The 15,706-nt window shown below is 45.2% G+C and overlaps 1 protein-coding gene across 1 annotated transcript in view; it reads left to right on the top strand.

Moving 5' to 3' along the window:
• Nucleotides 1–15,706, top strand: part of LOC122928614 (testicular acid phosphatase homolog) — a 156,204-nt gene that overhangs the window by 122,710 nt on the left and 17,788 nt on the right. Inside the window, exons 4-9 of the mRNA XM_044281622.1 lie at nt 1,042–1,194; nt 3,909–4,007; nt 5,242–5,328; nt 6,943–7,075; nt 10,546–10,628; nt 13,155–13,261. Coding sequence (XP_044137557.1) covers nt 1,042–1,194; nt 3,909–4,007; nt 5,242–5,328; nt 6,943–7,075; nt 10,546–10,628; nt 13,155–13,261 — 662 coding nt within the window. The remainder of the gene's footprint in view (nt 1–1,041; nt 1,195–3,908; nt 4,008–5,241; nt 5,329–6,942; nt 7,076–10,545; nt 10,629–13,154; nt 13,262–15,706) is intronic.

Here is a 15,706-nt window from a genome sequence, read left to right as displayed (position 1 = left end):
GGTGTGGCCATGCTTGCACATTATAGGAAAAAGTTCTGGCCTATGAACGCTCCCACAGTCCTGGCCACCAGAGAAGTCAGTGCTTTTCCCTAACTCTGGATTCACACCTGAGCGTTCGCGATAGAGCGCTCTGTATGCGCGATTGTACCGGCGTTTGCAATCGCGCATACAGAGACAAGCGAACGCCCATTGTCGCGCGTTCCTGAAAGTCTATGTAGGGGAACGCGCAACAAGACGCCCCAAAGAAGCTCATGGTATTTCTTGGGGCGTCGGGCGTTTTACAGCGCGATCGTATGGTGAGAACCATGCTGATAGGGAAGCATTGGTTTCTCCTTGTTGAGCGTTTTACAGCGAGTAGGAACGCGCTGTAAAAAGCTCAGGTGTGAACCCAGCCTAAAATGTGCAAGCACAGCCACTGCTGCTGGACTACAGGGTGGTTATATTCCCTAGAAGCGGGCAGTGCATAATGTGATGATAAAATGGATCAAGCCAACAATGAAGCAATATGGACAATAACAATGCATTAGTAAGTGCCTTGTATTAACTTTGTCTACATGATAAACGCCATTTGCTGAAGTGAGGCTGCCTCTTTAAGCCCACCACCACAAGTTCCCCTGGAGAACATTAAAAAAAAATAGACGTGTAACTATAAGGTCTCATGCATATGACCGTTCCGTTTTTTGTGGATCCTCAAAACACAGAAGCTGCTCGTGTGCCTTCCGCAATTTGCGGAACGGAACAGGCAGCCCATTGTAGAAATGCCTATTCTTGTCCGAAAAAACCAACAAGCATAGGACATGGTATTTTTTTGGGGCGGGGCTAGGAGCAACGGATGCGAACAGCACACGGAGTGCTGCCCGCATCTTTTGCGGCCCCATTGAAGTGAATGGGTCTGCACCTGAGCCGCAAAAACTGCGGCTCGGATGCGGACCAGAACAACGGTCGTGTGCATGAGGCCTAAATGTAAGACATTCATTGTGGGGTGAATAGTAGAAATCAATGCTGTGAATAATTCGGTTAACCTGTGCTTTTCACATTCAGATCTACGTGCGTAGTACAGACTATGACAGGACCTTGATGAGTGCTCAGGCCATCCTGGCAGGATTGTATCCTCCAGACAAAACCCAGCGGTGGCACCCAGATATCCCATGGCAGCCAATACCAGTGCATACAGTGCCGCTATCCCAGGAAAGAGTAAGAATAGTACATGTGTGCATGAATATATGTTTTTATTTCATCATTGATACCTGGAGGACTTTCTGTTTCACTTCTGAAGCCATTATGGAATGACATGCTGAGCAATTACTTGGCACATCCTGGTAGCTGATAATGATAATACTAGGGATAAGCGAATCGACTTCGGATGAAACATCTGAAGTCGATTCACATAAAACTTTGTTCTTATACTGTACGGAGCAGGGGCTCTGTACAGTATTAGAATGTATTTCCCAAACTCTGGTTCGGTTCCAAGGTAGCAATGGTTTTTTACAGTACAAATAAATTTATAAAGTTATTGTGCAAAGTCTTGCGAGACTTTGCAAAGCAATAACTTCGGCTCATCGGAGCCAATACACTCTAGTACTGTACAGAGCTCCTGCTCCGTACAGTATTAGAACAAAGTTTTATGCGAATCGACTTCGGATGTTTCCCGCATTGTCTCCTTCCGCAGGTCCCGCACTGTGTAACACATGCATAATATTGTCTGCAAAATAGACAAGTATAGAACTTTTTTTTTCCTTTTTTTGCAGGGCCATGGAACAGACATACGGCTGTGGACAGCACAAGGTGTGCTGTCTGCATATTTTTGGGCCCAATAGAAATGAATGGCTCTGTATCCAATCCTCAAAAAATGCAGATCGGATGCAGATCAAAAATATGGTCATGTGAGTGGACCCTTAGGACAGGAGACAAGACTTCCATTCTTGGGATCGGTAGCGGTTAGACCCCAACCAATCAGTAGTTGAATGCTGATTTAATTAATATATAAACTTTATAAGATTTTGAGTCTCTTTTTTTTTTTATATATATACATTTGGGGTCATTTATCAAACTGGTGTAAAGGAATACTGTCTTAGTTGACCATAGCAACCAATCAGGTTCCTCCTCTTATTTTTCACAACTCCAGTGGAAAATGAAAGGTGGAATCTGATTGGTTGCTACGGGCAAATAAGCCAGTTCTACTTTACATCAGTTTGATAAATGACTCCAATTGTATTAGTTATTTATTCTTAGTTACACAGCTGCTTTCACAAGTCATACGAGGGCTCCCTACTTCTTTCCATCAACACACTGTAATTAGTGTTTCCAGGCCCTTGATTCCTGCCGCAAATGTTCAAATATCCAATATACTGTATTAAAAAAAAAAAACTATTCTTTAAATCCTGTTTGTGCCACGTAGTACCGGACAGTGTACCTGCTCCATTGATGTATCATAAAAAAATACACACCCATGATAAACTGATAAGTGTGGCTCTTGACATTACTAGCTGTATGGATTGCTGAAAATACTATGAGATATGATCTTGTACTGTCAACAACCCCTGCAAGCATGGGTGACCTTGCGTTCCTCAGATAAGCACATTTTTTGTTTCAGTGCCTGTAGGCCTCAAGCAGAACTTACTTCAATGACAAATCAGTTACTGTACCTTAATGACCTATCCTGAGGATAGGCTATCAATATCCAATTCCCTGATAACCCCTTTTAGGAAACAACTTAAGGCTACTTTCACACTAGCGTTCGGGTTTCCGTTCGTGAGCTCCGTTTGAAGGAGCTCACGAGCGGACCCGAACGCAGCCGTCCAGCCCTGATGCAGTCTGAATGGAGGCGGATCCGCTCAGACTGCATCAGTCTGGCGGCGTTCAGCCTCCGCTCCGCTCGCCTCCGCACGGACAGGCGGACAGCTGAACGCTGCTTGCGGATCCGTCCAGACTTTCAATGTAAGTCAATGGGGACGGATCCGTTTGAAGATGCCACAATGTGGCTCAATCTTCAAGCGGATCCGTCCCCCATTGACTTTACATTGAAAGTCTGGACGGATCCGTCCCAGGCTATTTTCACACTTAGCTTTTTTTTGCTAATATAATGCAGACGGATCCGTTCTGAACGGAGCCTCCGTCTGCATTATTATGAGCGGATCCGTTCAGAACGGATCCGCCCGAACGCTAGTGTGAAAGTAGCCTAACAAAAAAAAATAAATGACCCTTCATTTGAATCAGAGGCTCTGTCATCAGTTCGTATTGTCCTCAGAATGGGCACCATAAACCTGCTGACAGATACCCTTTAATGGTGGAAACTACTGTTAATCCTGCATGTCTGGTGCCACCAATATCCTGTCTGGCAGGGATGCAGGGATATTTGCTTGGTGTTACACAATGAGCACCCACAGCGGAGCAGACCCTCCATTGAGCTGCTAAGGATGTCACATACAAGACTATCAGGTATATTCCTGCTAATCTGACATGTGTCACATGCAGATCATTACATGCTGAATAATTGGAGTCAGTGTTTGATCAGTGATTTTGAGTCAAATTCACATATTCCCTAATAAATAATAATTCCTTTTGCATTATGTTTTTCCTCTGTTATTCCTCATGGAAACATATGAATAAATTAACAACTGGTCATTACCATTCCCCTCGTCAATATGGTGTGCCCCAACACAGTCTGATGTTGTCAGCACTGATAGGACGGTGTAAGAACATGTCTCATTTACAAGAGGAGTGGTAGCGCCCAGTTTTAAAATGTATGCAGACAACACAACAGAAAGTTCAAAGAAAAGATACCTTATTACTATTATTACATGGGGAATGCAAGAATTTCCTAGACCAGACACATCTAGTCAGTAGAGTTGTAATGTAGAAAATCTTGTGCTACATAACAAGTCATGATTGTATCCTTTGCTCCATAGCTACTAAAATTTCCTTTCAAAGATTGTCCCCGATTCTATGAACTATTGAAGGAGACCACTCAGCTGCCGGATTATAAGAACAGGATGAATGCATGGAAGGTAAGATTTACTAAAACCTAGTGCTAGTAGTGCGTCGTGTGGGCGCAGTACTAGAGTGACAAAAATACTGAATGGCGTACATGTGTTCCCTTATCATAGTCCTTCCTGTTACCATGGCTTAGCTGTATTTTCTAACGGGGGCTAAAACATACCTCACCTCTCATCACAGGTCAACCTCTTGTTCTTTTCCCACTCCATACTTTAAAGGGACACTGACAGGCCCAATAACCATAATTAGCTGTACATATCCATGCACAGGTCTTCTAATGTGCATTAAAAACATATAAGTATCCCCCCTGTCCACATTAAGAATCCAGTAAACTCATGTTTTATAACCTGAAGTAATCGCTTTTCTTTCTGCCCAAGGGGCGGGGTTTCAGCTCCACTTGCGCCCAGCCAGCATCAGCCCAACCGCCGTTTTGAAGCGCCGCCCAACTCATCAATAGTCACTTCGCTGGGCGGCTTCTGCTGTCCCCGACCTTCCGAGATCCGGCGCATGCCCAATAGAAAGCTATGGGCATCGGACTCGCTTTCAGCTTCTGCGCATGCGCCCGGCACCCATAGCTTTCTATTGGGCATGCGCCGGATCTCGGAAGGTCGGGGACAGCAGAAGCCGCCCAGCGAAGTGACTATTGATGAGTTGGGCGGCGCTTCAAAACGGCGGTTGGGCTGATGCTGGCTGGGCGCAAGTGGAGCTGAAACCCCGCCCCTTGGGCAGAAAGAAAAGCGATTACTTCAGGTTATAAAACATGAGTTTACTGGATTCTTAATGTGGACAGGGGGGATACTTATATGTTTTTAATGCACATTAGAAGACCTGTGCATGGATATGTACAGCTAATTATGGTTATTGGGCATGTCAGTGTCCCTTTAAGTTAACTCCAAGCACAAGCCTAACATAAACTCTCAGGAAATCAGCTCAGTAGTATTTGTATACATCTGTATGCACTGAGCTCCCTCTAGTGGTGTTTGCAGGAAGACAAGATTTTATCATTTAATGTGTGAAGGAAAGCAGAGGATTAAGAGCTGTAACCTATCTCATGTTTTGTACCAAAATGACGGCAGGCGTTAACATAGAGAAAAGTACATTTGCCGCAGCTCTCAGTGGTGGGTGGGCCCATTCTAAGTTTTGCTATGGGGCCCTATGATTTCTGTGTATGTCCCTGGAACTTACCAATGAGGTGGGACACCTGTATTGTTTTTCTAGTGATATCACATAATGTTCTTTATTTAGGATTTTATTGCAAGCATTGCAAGCTACACTGGTTATAGTGTGGAGGAAGCAGTCCCTCATCGAGTATATGACACGCTCTTCTGTCAGGTAGGAACTGAATTTCGTGTGTTGGATTCAGACTGCATGCCAGAAGCAAAAGTTACTCTTGTTCACTAAGTTTTGAGGATTTTCTATGCATGTTCTACACAGCACTGTCATGTGCCCCCGGTATTGACTGTTGGGGGGGTACCAACAAGACAGGATATCTATCTTTGCCCTTAGCGAAAGGAAGAGTAACTACAACTAATCCAAGACTAGTCCATAACTAGTTCCCCACATTAACGACTTGCCGTGAGTCAGGAGCCTCAAATATACCGAGTTGCAAGTTTCTCAGCTGTGAGCCTAACCTTATTAGCCCTTCAAAACCCATGCCCGCTTATAATCTCATGACAATACTGGCCCAGATTTAAAAAATTGCCTGCACCTAGAATTTGTCGCAGATAAGATGTATACACTTTTTTCCTACTTGCTCGAAAAGGGCACGGGGGAGGGTCACTTCACTAGAAAGGGGCATTTTTGTCTGCGATTGCGTTCAGTGGTTCAGTTCTTTCCGCGAAGGTGCAATCAGTCTTGATGTGTACGGAGTGCGTCTAACATGACTTTCTTCCCAGAGTAGGTATGGGGAGTGGTGGGGCTCATACCCCTCTTGGCCAAGTGTATACGTGTATGGGAAGAACAGCTTGCATGCTACTTTCACAGTAGCGTTTTTACTGAATCCGGCAGGGCTCAGCAAAAACGCAAAAACGCTTCCGTTACTGATAATACAACCATCTGCATACGGTATGAATGAATCCGGTTGTATTATCTGTAACATAGCCAAGACGGATCCGTCATGAACTCCATTGAAAGTCAATGGGGGGGGGGGCGGATACGTTCTATTGTGTCAGAGAAAACGGCTCCTCCCCTATTGACTTGCATTGGGGGTCATGACGGATCCGTCTTGCTCCGCATCCCAGGACAGAAAGCAAATCGCAGCATGCTGCGGTTTGCTCTCCGGTATGAGAACGGAACAGGCTGCATTTTGGAGCACTCTGTTCTATGCAGTTACGTTTTGTTCGCATTGACAATGAATGGGGACAAAACTGAAGCATTTTTTTTCTGGTATTGAGAACCTATGACGGATCTTAATACCGGAAAATATTAACGCTAGTGTGAAAGTACCCTCAGCTGTACAATCATATAGATTATGTATGACCACCACAATGAAGGGTCCCAACTCTACCTGTAACACCATTGTGTATATGATACTATCTTACCGTGAGATCTTTCTAAAGTCTTAAATGCTGCAGTCTCCTCAGTTTGCGATCAGCAGATTGTCGGGAAGGAATGCTTCCCGACCATTAGTTAGGGTGCATTTACACCAACAGATTACAACTATTGGTCTGATTGGACAGAAATTTGGTCAGATAATCTGTTGGGGGTAAATGCACCCTTAGGGGGTCATTTATCAAACTGGTGTAAAGTAGAACTGGCTTAGCTGCCCACGGCAACCAATCAGATTTCACATTTCATTTTTCCAAAGGAGCTGTCGAAAATGAAAGGTGGAATCTGATTGGTTTCTATGGGCAACTAAGCCAGTTCTACTTTACACCAGGGTAATAGATGACCCCCTTAGTCTCTTGCTATAAAGTTCTATGTTATATATAAATGTCTGGGTTGCAGAAGTCTCACAACTTCAGTCTACCAGCCTGGGCCACACCAGATGTGTTGAAAACATTGGAAGAGATCACCGCTTTTGAAATTAAATCACACACAACACTCCACAAATCTAAAGAGAAGTCTCGCCTCACTGGAGGTAGGTGCCCTTTAGTATCTTACTGACACCTAGTGGTTATCTAGTATATTCATCTTACGAGTAGTGCCTATAATCATGTCTCATACACAGGCGAATCTATAGCTGACCTCTTAATTATACACTTTTTAGGCCTCATTCCCATCTCCGTTAGGGCATCTCACAGGATTTGGCTTTGCTGGATCCCCTACTTCACCACCAGACCCCCATTGCATGCAAAGGTTTTTTTGTCCGGCTGACATTTGTGCCGGATCAGGGAACTGGATCTCCTAAACGGACATATGAATGTAGCCTTAGGCCTCATGCACACAACCGTTGTGTGTTTTGTGGTCCACAAAATAAGGATGGGGTCCGTGTGCGTTACGCAATTTGCGGAACAGCACGGACAGCCATTAATATAACCGTCTATTCTTGTCTGCAAAATGGACAAGAATAGAACAGGTTATATTTTTTTTTAGCGGACCACAGAACGGAGCAACAGATCCGGACAGCACACCGAGTGATGCCGGCATCTTTTGCGGCCCCATTGAAGTGAATGGGTTCGCATGCGAGCCGCAAAAACTGCGGCTCGTATGCGAACCAAAACAACGTTCGTGTGCATGAGGCCTTACTCAGTTTTTTTCATCTCAAGGATCAAAAAGCAGCAGAGTAGAAGGCAGAGCAGTGTTCTGCAACCCACAGCTCTTAGGACTAGGGGGGAGCGATTCGAGCTTCAGAAAGATCCATTCATTCCCCAACTTTGATTTAATGCTGTACGGTGACCTGTATGTATGTGCTTCTTCTTCTTCTTCTTCTTCGAGAGAAAATTTTAATCCGAAGTCATGAGAGACTTCAGTGAATAACTTCGGCCTTCGATTCTACAGCTTGAAAAACATTTTAAAATTGGGATCTGAAGTCGGCTTCGGTACTGAGGTACCAGCCGGTACCAAAGCAGACTTCAGATTCCGTTTTTAAACTGAATTTTGCCTTTGAGAAGCACATACATTTAAAGGGTCCATTCACACATCCGTGGTGTATTGCGGATCCGCAATACACCCGGCCGGCACCCCCCATAGAACTGCCTATTCTTGTCCGCAATTGCGGACAAGAATAGCACATGTTCTATTTTTTTTTTGCGGCGCTGCGGCCCGGAAGTTCGGGGCCGCGCTTCGGAATTGGGGATGCGGAGAGCACATAGTGTGCTCTCCGCATCGATTCCTGCCCCATTGAGAATTAATCGGTCCGCACCTATTCCCGATATTGCGGAACGGATGCAGACCCATTTGCAGACGTGTGAATGGACCCTAATGCTGTACAGAGACAGGTTGGATCCGAAACTTGTTTCGCTAATCCCTAGTTATCATACTACAACTCCCTGTATTCTTGACAGTTATCCTCTCCAGTGCTGGCTGTTTAACTACTACTTAGCTTTAGTCCACTAGAGAACTTGTCTGTAACTGCAGTTTCATAGCTGCTCCCTTTTCATTCTCCCTACTTAACAATGCTGCTCTGAGGCTATTGTAGGATGGCCAGACTTCCGGTTTTAGGCTGGACAGTCTGGTTTTCTGGCTCCCTGTCCTCCATCCGGCGCAGGGCCTGGACGGACACAGGGATGTTCACCCTTTCAGTAGCTCACGCTCAGACAGCAGCACTGCGCTGTCTGAGCGTGAGCTGCAGCAACTGACTGAGGCTTCTCTCACCCCCAGGCAGTTACTAGAGCCGCAGACATGGCACCCTGTGGCTGACTGAGGGGGAGAGAAGCACCCTGCTGCACCCAGATCACCTCCCTTCTAACCTCTCCTCCCCCGTTTTTTTTTTCCACGGGCGGCGATGGGGGCGTGGCTTCACGGATGCGAGTGTGTGGCTTCATCGAGGTAGGCGTGGCTTGGGGCGTGGCCGGTGAAGTCCGGCTTTCTTGGGTGAAGCCAGTGGCCACCCTAGGCTAGGGCTATATGGCGACATGCATCGCAGAAAACTCGCGCAACATTTTTTATGATGACCAATGGTGTTACACTGCAGCATGCTACGACTGCAACGGGACAGTTACACAAAATCCATCCAAGGTGGATTTTTGTGCAACTGTCGAGTCGCAGTATATCACAGTGCGACATGACACCATTGACTATCATTATGAAAAATGTTGTGCGACTTTTCTGCAACATGAATGTCGTACAACACATCACAATGTAGTTGTGTGCGACACATGTCGCCATGTAGCCCTAGCCTGATTGTTCACAGTGGCTGCTACATAATCAACTAAATTACAAGGGATAAACAGAAGATTACTGTAATGCTTATATTAAGCTTGGTTATTGCTTGAAGTGATGATAAGTCCTGCTAGGAAATATTTGGATATTTATCTGGCCCGGCATGATGGGAGGTTTAAAGGGGTTGCCAAGGCCTATGATTCTTTTTAAAGGATCAAAATGGCATAATAAAATAATAGAAGTCATACTCTCCTCACCACTCTGACGCATTCAACTCCCTAGACCAGTGGTAGTGAACCTATGGCACGGGTGCCAGAGGTGGCACTCAGAGCCCTCCCTGTGGGCACCCACGCCCTGGAAAAAGTCTAATATGCCTTAGACTCTTCCTGCCATTCATCAGCGCAGGGCGCACTATGAACAGCACAGGCAGCGCACTGAATGTAGCTTTTATAGCTAAGTGATAAAGCACATGAAATATATACTATATTGAACTATAGTATTCAGGTTAAATTGCCGTGTTGGCACCTTGTGATAAATAAGTGGGTTTTGGGTTGCAGTTTGGGCACTCAGTCTCTAAAAGGTTCGCCATCACTGCCCTAGACCCTCTCAACACACAGAACAATGGAGGAGATTTTTTTGTCAAACTGGTATAAAGTAGAACTGCCCATAGCAACCAATCAGATTCCAACTTTAATTTTCCAAAGGAGCTGTAAAAAATGAAAGGTGGAATCTGATTGGTTGCTATGGGCAACTAGGCCAGTTCTACTTTACACCAGTTTGATAAATCTTCCCCAATGACTGCTCAGCCAATCTTAGGGTCCATTCGCACGTCCGTAGTGTATTGCGGATCCACAATACACCTGGCCGGGACCCCCATAGAACTGCCTATTCTTGTCCGCAATTGCGGACAGGGATAGGACATGTTCTATTTTTATCTGGAGCCGCGGACCGGAAGTTCGGGGTCATGGAGAATGAAGTTCCAGCCCCATAGAGAATGAATGGGTCTGCACCCGTTACGGATAATTGCAGAACGGGTGCGGACACATTCTACGGACGTGTGAATGGACCCTTAGGTTATGGCGGGTGATCGCTGTGGTGATGTCCTGTGCCAGGAGGACCAGGAAGTAGAAACCAGGGGGGAGGCAGGAAGCATTGGAATGGGAGCTGTAGGGTGGGTTTTTATGCCATTCTGATCCTTTAAAATAAACACAGACAGACAACCCCTTTATTCCTTATTACAGAAATTGATCTTTGATTTCACAAATTGTCATTATTCATTTTCTTAAGGGATTCTTGTGGATGCTGTGCTTCAGAATTTCACAGAAGCCATTAAGACATCTCCACCACAAAAAATGGTGATGTACTCAGCGGTAAGTCATAGCAGAATGTACACTACAGATGTCTCTAAATAACATCATACTTATAATGTCCCTGCACTGGACATACAGCCAGTGGCATGCCTAGGGCACCCGGGGCGGGTCCTTTCTTTGGCTTCCCCCCTTTCCCAATACTTTAAAAAAATTGTACCCCTCACAGTAGTATTGCCCTCATTGTACAACCTTCACAGTAGTTTTGTACAGATGTGTGCCCTCTCACAGTAGTTATGCCTTCTCTGTGCCCCTTTCAGATGTAATGCCCTCTTTGTGCCCCTTCACAATGATAATCCCCATTGTGCCCCCTTCACAGTAATAATGCCTATTGTGCCCCCTTCACAGTAATAATGCCTATTGTGCCCCCTTAAAAGTAGTAATGCCCTCTGTGCCCCTTCACAGTAATAATGCCTATTGTGCCCCCTTATAGTAGTAATGCCCTCTGTGCCCCCTCCATAGTAGAAATCCCCATTGTGCCCCCTTCACAGTAATAATGCCTACTGTGCCCCTTCACATTAGTAATGCCCTCTGTGCCCTCTCCATAGTAATAAAGTCCCCTGTGTCCCCTCTGTATTAAAAAAAAACTAACAAAAAAAACCACAGTAACTACTCACCTTGTCCTGTTACTGAAGCCCACATACCTCTATTCCCTGCAGACACAGATCGCTCTGCAGCACGGTGTGGGCAGAGCTTACGCAGATTACCTGGCGGCAGGCTCCGCCCACACAGGCCAGCAGCGCGATCTGTGTCTGCAGGCTGAATAGTGTAGCGGGGAGAAGTCTTCCTGCTTCACCATTCAGAGCACGGCCGGCCTGAAGGAGGGGAGAAGCGCTGGGAGCTGAGCAGTGAGTGACAGGACTGCAGCTCCGGGCGCTCCAGCAATAAGTGCTTCCATCTGTATTGATGGAAGCGCTCATTGCTTCTGGCACCCCCCTGAGAGATGGCACCCGGGGAGGACCGCCCCCCACAGGGCTTCACAAACAGCAGATTTTGTTGCAAAAAATTTCCTAAGGCCATATTCACCTTTTTGTTTTTCACTGACGTTTGTTGTATGGACAGCACATGTGCACCCATAGATTTTAATGTGTCTGTTCACATAGTATTTTTTTTACTGACCGTGGGTGGGTGAAAAAAATAAAATCACAGTGAAATACATTACTTTGGTCCGTGAAATGACCCTTGAGCCAATTTCCCTAGCCCTTGTTTGCCATCAATGCAGTCCTGTACCAGTTCCCACCACCTTTGGCAGGAGGGATTGAACCAACCATGTATTGGCCCCCTCTCTAAGGCTGTATTGGCTAACCTCCGACACTCCAGCTGCGGTAAAACTATGACTCCCAAGATGCACACTTGCTTGGCAGTTCTCATTACTCCATAGAAATGAATGCAGCATGCTGGGAGTCGTAGTTTCACCACAGCTGGTGGTGGAGGTTAACTAAGGGCCCTAGAGCAGCCATGTGGTCTTTCTCTTTAGGTTTTAAGGGGGGTTCCAGCAATTTTTTAATGACTCCCTCTTCATGTGATTAAGATTGAAAATATTCCTACTAGGCCAATGCTCAGCTACCTGGTCTAATTACGTTGTGGGAACTTGCTGGATCACGTGCCGTACATGATCCTAGGCCGGTGACAACCTGCGCCTGGCAGCTTCAGGTGCTGTGAACAATCAGTGCCCAATCCTAACTGCGCAGGCGCAACCCGCATAAATCGTGGGTTGGAACCAGGCTAGAATCATGTGCTGATTGTACAGCATGTTATCCAAGAAGTGCCCGCAATCTAATTACAGTGGGGAGGCGTTGGTGCGGTAGGAATATTTTCAACCTTAATCAGATGAAGGGGGGACGGGACATTGAGGCTGGGTTCACACCTGAGCGTTCTGAAAGGAGCGCTCTGTATGCGCGATTGTACGGGCGTTTACAATCGCGCATACAGAGACAGGCGAACGCCCATTGTTGCGTGTTCCCGAAAGTCTATGTACGGGAACACGTGACAAAACGCCCTAAAGAAGCTCAAGAACTTTTTTGAGCGTAGGGCGTTTTTCAGCGCGTTCAAACGCGCTGTAAAACGCTCAAGTGTGAACCAGGGCCATAGGGAAGCATTGGTTTTCATGTGTTGAGCGTTTTACAGCGCGTTTGAACGCGCTGTAAAACGCTCAGGTGTGAACCCAGCCTAACTTTCTTTTGATCAAAAATAAAATATGATATTAAAGGGGTTTTCTGTATTATAAGCTTGGGTATAGACCCAGTACTAAACAAATACAAGTTTTCGGTTTGGATGGGTGCGTGATGAAATGTCATTTATTTGACCACAGTCACTTTTTTAATTGTTGCCTTCTGCGGTCATGTTTCATCCATTAGAAGATAGCACTCGGCCAACGTAGTCAATTAATGCATCACGGATGGCGCTTTATCGAACACCCTTCCAAGCAAGGCATTTAACACAAGTTCCCAATGTGTTAAAGCCCTGAAAGAAAAAACCTGTTGATACTGCTTAGTTCTGGAATACTAATACAAGGACTTTTATTTTAAGCATGACACCACCATCATAGCTCTACAAGTGGCACTGGGCGTTTATACTGGAATCCATCCACCATATGCTTCTTGTCACATATTTGAATTCTACAAGGAAAGTGATGGGTAAGTCGCAAAATGCATCATATTTTGAAGAAAACGGCAATTAGTACATTTCAACTCGGCCAACATGCAGGGTACGGTCATCTGGGTAAAGAAGCAACTGCAGCAATAGAAACATCTACAATACAGGTGCTGTCTCCTACTATTTGCTTTTCATAGTGACCCTGGTACTAAATGAAGTACAAGCATGGGGGAAATTTATCAAACTGGTGTAAAGTACTGTGACGAAACCAACCTCGCCACGGTGTTTTGGAGGGGGCTGGTTGCTAGCCTCTTGCCTCAGGATTATGGCCCATAGTAACTTTTAAACCCCTGAACCTATTCCAGGGAATTTTGGATAGGTTTGTCCCCCAAGTTATACTGTTTAAATTGATGTAAGTTATATGTATGGACAATGTAACCTCACAAAGTTGTAACAACTTATAATAAGTGTAACTTGTCAGCTTGGGAGGAATATGCTGGGTGTGGTTCTATTGTCCCATTGTGTGTTTAAATGGTGTATCTGTCCTGTTGTCTCCACATGTGTATTGGTGATCTCCCCTTTGTCCTGAGAGATAATTGGATTGTCTTCGGTCGTCTCCCAGGTAGAGAGGAGGAAACCATGATGCATTGTGGGGATATGTTGTATCTGTCCTGTGTCGCAGTCTCCCTTCTGGTCCTCTAGGGGGCGGGAACGATTGGTTGCTGTATTTACATTGTGTGTGTTGTGAATTACTGATTGGTTGGATTTCAAAACCCTGTGGGCAGTACTATGTTTGGTTTTTATCAATAAAAGAGGCTGTACTTGAAGTACAGTCAGATCACTGCTGACCCTCAAGACAGAGCCTTGTCTCGTTATTGGGGGGATTCCCTGTATGCTGTTAGAGACTGATTGCCAGGAGTGTAAGCTGATTGGATCCTTTTCCTGTTCGTCTGCTGACGGCTATTTGTGAGGTTCCAGTTTGGAGTGCTATTTTGTATCCAGTTCGGGAGGTTGGTGTTCTGCAGTAGCTGTGCCTGTCTCTCGGAAAGGGGCATATCGCCTAAACGGATTTTAACCCCTTGTCTGCTGAAACGGTGCCGTTACAAGTACAACTGGTTTAGTTGCCATAGCAACCAATCAGATTCCACCTATCATTTTTCACAGCTCCTTAGGAAAATGAAAGGTGGAATCTGATTGGTTGCTATGGGTAACTAAGCCAGTTCTACTTTACTCCAGTTTAATAAATCTTTCCCATAAACTTCTTCGGAAAAGGATCACTCTCTGCCCCCCCAAAAAATCAAAACATCAAACCCTTGTTTACTAGTCTAGTCCTTGTGTTACTGCTACCTGGACAATCTTGGCTATGAAGTACTTTCTTCTTTTGTTCAAACAAGAGATACTTCACAAAATGATGTCACAGTACAGAGATAATCCTCACAATGATGTCACTATACAGGATTATTACACACTGTGATATCACTGTAGAAGCTTAAAGGGGTTGTCTCACTTCAGCAAATATAGAGAAAGTTAATACAAGGCACTTACTAATGCATTGCGACTATCCATATTGCTGGCTGGATTGATTTTTATACCACATTATACACTGTTCGTTTCCATGGTTATGACCACCCTGAAATCCATCAGCGGTGGTCATGCTTGCATACTATAGAAAAAAGAGTCGGCCTCTCTGGTGGCCGGGGCTGTGGGAGCGCACATAGGCTTTAATCTATACTGTGCAAGCACGACCACCACTGATGGATTGCAGGGTGGTCATAACAATGGAAACGAGCAGTGTGTAAAGTGATGGAAAAATGAATCCAGCCAGCAAAGGAGTTAATATGGAGAATCACAATACATTAGTAAGTGGCTTATATTAACTTCCTCTACATAATAAATGCCATTTGCTGAAGTGACACAACCCCTTTAATGAACACCTTGACGACACAGTAGTGGGATAATGTACACTGTCATGTCACAGTACAGGGATAACAGTCATTTCAGAGCTACGGGAATAATGATCACAATGTCACAATATAGGAATAATGTACACAGTGATGCTGTAGAACAAAGATATAGTAACATCAATGTCCAATTTTAAAAACAATACACTCCTTTCTGTAACAGCATAGAAATAATACACATTGTGATGTCACAATAGAAAGATAATGCAGAAAGTAATATTATAGTAAAAGCAGAGAGCACACAGTGATGTCACAGTACTGACATAATGATATCGCTGTAACCCTGGGTTCACACTTGAGCGTTTTACAGCGCGTTCCTACGCGCTGTAAAACGCACAACAAGGAGAAACCAATGCTTCCCTATCAGCGTGGTTCTCACCTGGGCGTTTTACAGCGCGTACGATCGCGCTGTAAAACGCCCGACGCTCAAACAAGTACCTGACCCTTTTTTTGAGCGTTTGTCGCGCGTTCCCGTACAATAGACTTTCGGGAACGCGCGACAATGTGTGCACGCCTGTCTCTGTA

Source organism: Bufo gargarizans, chromosome 2 (genome assembly GCF_014858855.1).
Source record: "Bufo gargarizans isolate SCDJY-AF-19 chromosome 2, ASM1485885v1, whole genome shotgun sequence".
NCBI classification, from domain to species: domain Eukaryota; kingdom Metazoa; phylum Chordata; class Amphibia; order Anura; family Bufonidae; genus Bufo; species Bufo gargarizans.
The sequence above is the reverse complement of the archived record's forward strand: the minus strand, read 5'-3'. Positions and strand labels throughout refer to the sequence as shown.